This window comes from Phacochoerus africanus, chromosome 9 (assembly GCF_016906955.1).
Source record: "Phacochoerus africanus isolate WHEZ1 chromosome 9, ROS_Pafr_v1, whole genome shotgun sequence".
Taxonomy (NCBI): Eukaryota; Metazoa; Chordata; class Mammalia; order Artiodactyla; family Suidae; genus Phacochoerus; species Phacochoerus africanus.
This window is the reverse complement of record NC_062552.1, coordinates 25,360,592-25,370,853: the sequence shown is the minus strand read 5'-3', so window position 1 is coordinate 25,370,853 and position 10,262 is coordinate 25,360,592. Positions and strand designations below refer to the sequence as shown.

Genomic DNA, 10,262 nt, shown 5'->3' with positions numbered 1-10,262 from the left:
TAGAAGATGCCACAGTGCCTGAGCAAGTGGATGACGTATGTCTGGGTACTGGCTTTTGCAAGTGTGATGGTGTCTAATGCTTTGCATGTAACGAAACGATGCTAAACTTAATGTAGTTGTCAAGAGGGCTTTCAAAATTGCCTCTGAAGGTGTCATCTCCTGCAGAAAGGCAAAGACCTGAGCAACAAGGCTCTAATCCTATGCTTTCCATTCTTGTCCACTGACATGGTCGTAAGGACGTTCTCAGCGACAGATCTTTTTTAATACTCCAAGCACAAAGAAATGGAGTCAAATCGATGTTGAGACTGACTCGTGCATTTCAGGGAAATACAATTTTCAAAAATGCGTTGGTGGAGGGAAACGAATGGCACGATTGAATGAGCAAGGTGCCAGAAAGCCATGCTCTAGTTTTATCTCTTTTCTTTTATGTGACTCGAGGCTTTCTTGGGAGTTCCCGTCATGGCTCAGTGGAAGTGAATCTGACTAGTATCCAGGAGGATGCAGGTTCCATCCCGGCCCTCGCTCAGGGGGTTAAGGGTCTGGCGTGGCCATGAGCTGTGGTGTGGTTCGCAGATGTGGCTGGTACCTGGCCTTGCTGCTTTTGTTGTGTTGTCAGGTGGCTACAGCTCTGATTCGACCTGTAGCCTGGGAACATCTCTATTCCATTGATTTGGCTGTAATTTAAAAAAAATGAAGAAAAAATAAATAGGAATATAAAAAAGGCTTTCATGATGTCCCTAGTAGACCTTTTTTTCAAATTTAAGGAATTAGCTCATCAATAGAAGTGACTTTTTTTTTAAAGGGTAATTCTTGTGCATCCTTTTTTGGGGGGAGATATTAATTCTTTTATGTACTCTGCATAATTTTCCCTGTTGTACAACACTCTTATGTCTACTCTGTCATCTTTCTTCCCTTTCTCCCTATATTCTCCATGCTAAAGCATCTGTTAATGCTTATCTCCTTCTCCCAGTTCCAACTCTCCTAAATTTTGGTGTGTTTAGTACATATTTTCTCCCTTTATTTATTTATTTTTTATGTTTACTTTTCAGGTCTGTACCCACTGGCATATTGAAGTTCCTAGGGTAGGGGTCAAATCAGAGATGCGGCTACTGGCCTACACCACAGCACAGCAATGTGTGATCCAAGCAGTGTCTGCCACCAACAGTACAGCTCACCCTCAATGCCAGATACTTAACCCACTGAGCAGGGCCATGTTTGAACCCACATCCTCATACCAGCCGTAATTGTTACTGCTGAGCCACAACGGGAACTCCTTATTTCCGCACTTAAAGAAAAAGTCAGAGTAATGTAATCTCCCATAAATTTCTATGATGAAAAACTCATCATTCCAAATTGAATAACAGAAAAGGAATAGGAAGAGGTGTTACATGGAAGTGAAGATTCATCTAAATTTAAAAGAGCCTGTGTTGAAGAAAACTGACATAAGAGAACCTTAAAAAACCCACCATAAGACATAGCTAAGTGATAAAATACTAGTCACAGAAAGTCTCTGTCTCCTTAATTATTAGCAATGACTACAATATGAAAGAGGCAATAACGACCTAAACTGAATAGTACATGAAGGTAGGTAACCTGAATTGGAAGGATAAGATGAAGATATAAAATCATGTAAAAACATATCTCTGTGTGTGTTAAGGCAGATGATCATTAAGAGTTTCGACATGAGAGTTTCAGGGTACGAGAAACAGATGAGAGAATAACAGTGGAGTACATTATGGTTACTTGCCATTTAGCAGTGCAGTCTCCCCTGAACAGGAAAGAAAAAAATAAAGAAGATTTCAAGCAACATCATAACATTGGAAAGGAAGGAGAACAAATATTGGGACCCTTTTCATGGTTTGCTCTGTGGTGCATCTTGACCCATGTTTGTAAAAACTGGAACCATAAGGTTCCAAGGGACATCTTACCAATCAAAGTGTGGTTTTCCATCCCCACATCCCTATGTGCAAGGGAACTAAGTTAGGAAGTGAAACTCTAAGAGAAGACAGTGCAGAAATTTGGAGGTAGACCCAATGCCAATCATTCCTCTTTCATTGGGGCATCCTTTTTCATACTAAAATACAAATGTACACACCTGCACATGACAGGTCCTTAGAAAGCAATGAGGAAGCATTCCTCACTTAAAGTTTTCAGTATTGAGAGATGTATTTCAACTTTATTAAGATGTATAATTCTTCTACATATATTTAATGGGATTTGCTGTTTGCTGTTTGGTTAATTGTGCAAATAAAAATGCAAATGAATAAAGAATAATCAATCATACGGTTAGATTTTGTTTAGAAAAATGTAAACATCAGTAACATATTTAGATAACTGGAAATACTTGGTTCACATGTTCAAAGACAGTGGAAAAGTGGCATCCAAGTGTACTCTTGACCGAGTGAATATGAAGGAATTAAGAGCAGCTAGGAACAGTAATGCACAGTACTTTAGAAAGGAATGAGAAAGCATGAGGAGGAGCCAAGAAAAAATAGAAAATTCATTTGCAGAGGCAGAAGCTGAGTTAAAGCCCATGAAGAGCATAGTGAACAATGCAGAGGAATAAATTAGTGACTTTTGAGATAGAATGTTGTAAATCACCCAATCAGGACAGCAGGCAGAATCAAAGTGAAAACACATAAAAACAATATAAGAGGTCTATGGGGTATTATAAAGCAGGCCAATCTGCACATAATAGGGATTCAGAAGGAGAAGACAAAGAAGAGGGGATTGAAAATACATTTGAAGAAATTATGGCTGAAAACTTTCAAAATATAAAGGAAACAGGTATCAAGATAGAGGATTCAAAGAGTGCCTCAGCAAGTTGAACCCAAACAGGCCCACTCCAAGACATATTATAAGAAAAATGGCAACAATTAAAGAGAAGGAGAGGATGCTAAATTCAGCAAGTGAAAAGTAAAGACTTAATTACAAGGGAACCTCCCATAAGTCTATCAGCTGATTTCTCCACAGAAACACTAGAGATCAGAAGAGAGTGCTACGATATATTTAAAGTTCTAAAATGGAAAAATTTGCAGCCCAAAATATTCTATCCAGCAAGAATATCATTAAAACTAGAAGGAAAAATAAAGAATTTCTCTAACAAACAAAAACTAAAAGAATACAGCAATGCTAAGCCCATTCTTAAAAACCTGAAAGGCCCCTGTAATAGGAAAGCAGTAAAAAGATACGGGATGGAGGAAATCACAATTGCAAAGCAATCACTTAAAAAAGCCAGTACACAGATCTAAAAGGCGGGGTGGGGGTTGGGGGGAGACCTATTGTAAAACCACAATAAACACAAGGAACAGCAAAAGGGTAAACAGGGGATTACTTGTTTTAGATCAGTAAAGACAAACACGACTAGTATCCACGAGGATGCAGGTTCAATCCCTGGCCTCACTCAGTGGATCAAGGGTCTAGCGTTGCCGTGGACTGTAGTTAGGTAGCAGACAAGGCCAGGATCTGGCATTGCTGTGGCTGTGGCATAGGCTGGCAGGTATAACTCTGATTCAACCTCTACCTTGAGAACTTCCATATACCAGGGGTGCAGCCCTAAAAAAGCAAAAAATAAAATAAATAAGTAAATAAGTAAATAAATAAAGGATAAACATGAAGATCTTAAAAAAGGACATCAAAATCATAAAATGTGGGGAAGGAAAATAATTAAATCTAGGCTCTTTTTTATAGAATACTTTTGAGCCTATATGACTGTCAGGCTAAAGCAAGCGGATACAAGATAGAATTAACGTACATGAAAAACAGGGCGACCACATCCAAACCAAGCAATACATTCACAACAAATAAAGGAAGAGGACACGAACATAAGATAAAAGGAAATCATCAAGCCAAAAAAGCAAAAACAACAAAGAAGAAACAGAATCAACTGGAAAACAAGCTTTAAAATGGCAATAAATACATATCTATCAATAATTACCTTAAATGTCAAGGGACTGAATGCTCCAGTCAAAATCATAGAGTGGCAGATTGGATAAAAAAACAAAATCCTACAATATGCTGCCTACAAGAGGCTCATTTTAGGGCAAAGTACACATATAACTGGAATACGATGGGATGGAAAAAGATATTTCATGCCAACGGACAAGACAGGAAAGCAGGAGTTGCAATACTCACATCAGACAAAATAGACTTTAAAACGAAGGCCATAAAGAAAGACAAAGAAGGACGCTATTTAGTGGAAAATGGATCCTTTCAAGAAGAGGATGTTACAATCATACCATACAACAAATACTAGCAGACATAAAAACAAATACTAGCAGACATAAAAGGAGAAATGGATGGAGCTACACTAATTGTAGGAGACGTTATCACCCCACTCACATCAATGGACAGATCTTCAAGAAGAAAATCAATGGACAGATCTTCGAGAAGAAAATCAATAAGGCTACAGAAATCCTAAATGACACAATAGAGAAGTTAGACTTAATTGATATTTTTAGGACATTACTGACACAAAATCAGAATAAGCCTTCTTTTCAAGGGCATATGGAACATTCTCAAGGATTGACCACATAATGAGGCACAAAACTAACTTCAAAAAATTTAAGAGAGTAGAATTTTTTTTCTTTTTATGGCTGCATTTGTACCTAATGGAAGTTCCCAGGCTAGGGGTTGAATCAGAGCTACAGCTGCTGGCCTGCACCACAGTCACAGCAATGCCAGATCTGAGCCGCGTCTGCAATTTATACCACATCTCACAGCAATGCGAGATCCTTTAATCTACTGAGCAGGGCCAGATATCAAACCCACCTCCTCACGGATATCACTTGGGTTTGTTTCTGCTGAGCCACAACAAGAACTCCAAGAGTATTGAAATTATTTCAAGCATCTTCTCTGACCCCAAGAGAAGTTTACTAGCTTCATTACTAGTCATGAAACTAGTAATCCACCATAGGAAAAGAAATGAGAAAAAAACTGACTACATGGAGACTAAACAACATGCTACTAAAGAAAACCAATGGATCAGGAATTCCCGTTGTGGCACAGAGAAAGCAAATCTGACTATGAACCATGAGGTTATGGGTTCGAACCCTGGCCTTGCTCAGTGGGTTAAGGAGCCAGCACTGCCACGAGCTGTGGTGTAGTTCATAGACATGGCTTGGATCTGGCACTACTATGGCTGTGGGGTAGGTTGGCAGCTGTAGCTCCAATTAGACCCCTAGTCTGGGAACCTCCATATGCCAAAAAAAAAAAAAAAACAATGGATCAATGAGGAAATTAGATGGGAAATTTAAAAATGTCTCAAGACAAATGATAATGAAAACACAAACATTCAAAATTTATGGGATGACACAAAAGGAGTGCTTAGAGGGAAGTTCATAGTGATACAGGCCTTCCTCAAAAAAACGAAGAAAAAAATCTCAAATCAACAACCTAACCCACCATCTCAATGAATTAGAGAAAGAACAAACAAAACCTAAAATCTGCATAAAAAGGAAATCATAAAGATCAGAGGAAATCAATCAAATAGAGATTCAGAAAAAAATAGAAAAAAATCAATAAATCCAAGAGCTGGTTCCTTGAATATGTAAACAAAATTGACAAACCTCTGGCCAGACTCACCAAGAAGAGGAGAGAAGAAAACCAAATAAACAAAATAGGAAATGAAAAAGAAGTCTCAAAGGATACTACAGATACAAAAATCCATAAGATAATACTATGAACAATTATATGCCAACAAATATGACAACCTAGAAGAAATGGACAACTTTCTAAAGACTTACAGCATGCCAAAACTGAATCAAGAAGAAATAGATCAACAGAACAAACTGATCACTAAAAATGAAATCGAATATGCATTAAAAACATTCCCTACAAACAAAAGTCCAGGACCAGATGGCTTCACAGGCAAATTCTACCAAACATACAAAGAGGAACTTATACCCATCCTTCTTAAACTTCTCCAAAAGAAGAAGGAACACTCCCAAAGACATTCTATGAAGCCACCATCACCCTAATACCAAAACCAAAGATACTACCAAAAAAGAAAATTCTAGGCAAATGTCTTTGATGAATATAGACACAAAAATTATCAACAAAATTTAGCCAACTGAATCCAATAACATATAAAAAAGATCATACACCACAACCAAGTGGGATTCATCCCAGGTTCACAAGGATGGTTCGACATGGCAAATCAATCAATGTCATAAACCACATTAACAAAAGAAAAGTCAAAAACCACATGATCATCTCAATAGATGCAGAAAAAGTATTTGACAAAATCCAACATCCATTCATCATAAAAACATATGGGTATACCAAAGCGGGTATACAGGGAACATACCTTAACATAATAAAAGCCCTTTATGACAAACCCACAGCCAATATAAAACTCAATGGAGAAAAGCTGAAAGCCTTCCTTCTAAAATCTGGAACAAGACAAGGATGCCCACTCTCACCACTTTCATTCAATGGAGTATTGGAAGTCCTAGTCATAGCAATCAGACAAACAAAAGAAATAAAAGGTATCCAATATGGAAGAGAAGAGGTAAAACCGTCACTGTATGGAGATGACATGATACTATATATAGTATAGTAAGGACACTAAGGACTCCACACAAAACTACTTGAACTGATCAATGAATTGTACCAGGATACAAAATTAATATTCAGAAATCAGTTGCACTTCTGTATACTAACAATGAGATATTAGAAAAGTAGTACAAAAATACAATACCTTTTAAAATCATACCCCTAAGCTGGTACAACCACTACAGAGAACAGTATGCAGGTACCTTAGAAAACTATACATACCATACAACTACCATATCACCCAGCAGTCCCACTCTTGGGCATATATCTGGACAAAACTTCCCTTGAAAAAGACACATGCACCCGCACGTTCATTGTAGCACTATTCACAATAGCGAAGACATGGAAATAACCTAACTGTCCATCAACAGATGATTGGATTAGGAAGATGTGGTGCATGTACACAATGGAATGCTTCTCAGCCATAGAAAAGAATGAAATAATGCCATTTGCAGCAACATGGATGGAACTAGAGACTCTCATACTGAGTGAAGTAAGTCAGAAAGAGAAAGACAAATACCATATGATATCACATATCTGGAATCTAATATATGGCACAAATGACCCTTTCAACAGAAAAGAAACTCATGGACTTGGAGAATAGACTTGTGGTTGCCAAGGGGGAGGGGGAAGGAAAGGATGGGGTGCTTAGGGTTAAGAGATGCAGGCTATTGCCTTTGGAATGGATTAGCAATGAGATCCTGCTGTATAGCACAGGGAACTATATCTAGTCACTTTTGATGGAGCATGATGGAGTACAACGTGAGAAAAATAATGTATATATCTATGTGTGACTGGGTCACTTTGTTGTATAGTAGAAAACTGACAGAACACTAAACCAACTATAACAGAAAAAATAAAAATCATTTTAAAGAGAGCAGTTTGGTGAATTAATAGACAAATGAGTAATATAAAGATAAAGAAGAGTAATCACTATGGTTGTAAATTGAAAACAACCCAAGAAAAAAATCCCGTAACAATATTTACATGCACTGCGTCACTTCAGACTATGGTCAACAGGAGTGAACTAGCAAGTCTTAAGGCTACACCTGACACCAGTAATAGACAAAGTGTGTAAATCAAAAGGAAAAACTTACCTCTCTAACCAGGTTTGGAGTCTGAACCTTTCCATTACAAATTGGGAACCAAAAAAAAAAAAAAAAATTGGGAACAATAGCATGTACAAAACAGTGGGCACTCCATCTCAGAGGACATGTTGGAGAACCCAGGTTAAAGAAAATTTTCTATCTCATGGAGAAAACAACATTCTTCTTAGCCCAATTCTCTTCATTTAACAAACCTTATAATGAAATTATGGTAACCATCTGGAAGACAGTAACAAGGCAATATCAAAAGAAGGAAAGGAAACAAAGAAATATTGATTCCTAGGAAATACATCTCCAAAAACAAAAAAACAAAAAAACAAAAACAGGTCAAAAAATTACCAATTTCATCCTGAAGTTGTCCAGAAAAGTAAGTAAAAAATATTCATGTCAATGTCAGGGAAACCATCGCAGAAAGCAGAAAGAAGAGGAAATTTTCCAGCCATGGAATTCCTAATTCAAAAGCGACACTAAAATAACATATTTAATAAAAAAAATAATTTTCTAACAAATCTTATCCTGGTATTAATGGATTGAAATTGATTTTTTAGTTTTGCAGATGTTTCTGACTATGTCATATTGAACAAGCTGTCTTTCAGTCGAAGCATTACTTTTATAATTAGTGTGAAACACATGTATCAATCCTGAAAAGGTCTTTTAGAAGATGCCTCAGCCACTGAGAAAATGGATAACTCATGTCCAGGTAAAGGTTTTTGCAAGTGTAATGGATTCTAATCATTTGCATTTAACAAAACTGTGATAAACATTAATTTAGTTGTCATTTGGGCTTTCAAAATTAGCTCTGATATTGTCATCTACTGAACACTCTGATGTGATCATCTACTGCAGAAAGTCAAAGAACTAAGCAACATGGCTCCAATCACATTCTCTTTCCATTCCTATTAACTTACATGGTGGTAAAGAATTTCTCAGCAAACAAATCTTTTAAAATCAAAGAGCAAAGAAGTGGAATAAAATTGATGTTGAGACTGACCCATGTATTTGGAGGAAACAGAAATTTAAAAAATGAGTCAGTGGAGGGAAATGAACAGGACGATTATATGAGCAAAACATTAGAAAGCTGTGCACTTGTTCTTAATCTTTTCTATAATGTGACAGAAGGCTTTCTTGATGTCCCTTACAGACCTTTTGTGCAAATTTCAAGAGATGAGTTCATCTATAGAACTGACATTGTTTTTTAAAGGACAGTACTTGGACATCCTTATGATTTAAGAATTCATGCTTTTACATACTGCACACACTTTTCCTTGTCCTATAACACTCTTGGAGGAAAACTCTCTGGCAGTGTTATAGCCACTGTGTGGTCTTTTTTACATCTCTCCCTGTGTTCACTAGACTAAAGCATCAATTAATGCTGATCTTTGTCTTCCAAGTTATAACCTTCTTAAATTTAGATGCCTTTAGTACATATTTCCTCACTTAAAAAAAGGGGGGGAAAATAATGTAATCTCACATACATTCCTCTTGAGTAAAAACTCATCATTCTAAATTGAATAACACAAAAGGTATAAATGGGAAGATGTGTTGTGTGAAAGTGAAGATTGATCTAAATTTAAAGGGCCTATGTTGGAGAAAACCGACATATCTGAACCTTAAAATACCCCAAACGTGACACATCTCTTAGTGATAAAATTCTATTCACGGAAAGACCCTGTCTCCTTGATTGCAATGACTAGAAATAAGAAAGAGGCAATAACTGCATAAATTAAGTAAACCTGAATTGGAAGGATAAGATACTGACATAAAATTATGTAAAAACATGTCTCTGCCTGAGTTAAGGCAGATGATCATTAAGAGTTTCAAGGGTATGAGAAATAGATGAGAGAATAACAAGGTACACAGTGGAATACATTATGTTACTTGCCGTTTGCCCGTGCTCTCTCCTCGGAAAAGTAAAAAAAAAAAAAAGAAGAAGAAGAAGAAAAGAAAAATAGAGATGAGGAATTCATTCCATATAAAAGCATAATGTCAGAAAGGAAGGAGAACAAAATTTGGAGCCATTTTCATATTTTGCTCTGTGGTGCAGCGTGACCCATGGTTGTGAAAACTGTAACCACAAGGTTCCAAAGGACATCTTACCAATCAAAGACAGTGTGGTTTTCCATCCCCCTCCTCCCACTCCTCTGTGCAAGAGGAACTAAATTAGGAAGTGAAACTCTAAGAGAATGTAAGGCAGGAATTTGGAGGGAGGCCCAATGTCAACCACTCCTCTGTCACTGGGCCATCCTTGTTCATAATAAAATTCAAATGTACACACATGCACATGACAGGTCCTTAGAAAGTGATGAGGAAGCACCTTTCACGTAAAGTTTTCAGTACTGAGAGATATACTTCAACTTTCTTTAAGACATATAATTCTTCTAAAAGCTTTTAATGGGATTTGCTCTTTGCTGTTTGGGTAATTGTGTAAATAAAAATGTAAAAGAATACAGAACAACCATAGGGTTGGATTTTGTTTAGAAAACAGGCAAACTTAAGTAACATATTTTAGATAACCTGGAATATTTGGTTCACATGATCAAGAACAGTGGAAGAGTGACATCTAAGTTCACTCTTGACCAATGAATAATATCATGTACTACT

General features: G+C 37.0%; 1 protein-coding gene across 1 annotated transcript in view; it reads left to right on the top strand.

Moving 5' to 3' along the window:
• Positions 1-6: 6 nt before the first annotated feature.
• The window catches only part of TSBP1 (testis expressed basic protein 1), a 96,123-nt gene continuing 85,867 nt past the window's right edge, over positions 7-10,262 (top strand). The window contains exon 1 of the mRNA XM_047797442.1: positions 7-87. Within this exon, the coding sequence (XP_047653398.1) occupies positions 7-87 (81 nt within the window). The remainder of the gene's footprint in view (positions 88-10,262) is intronic.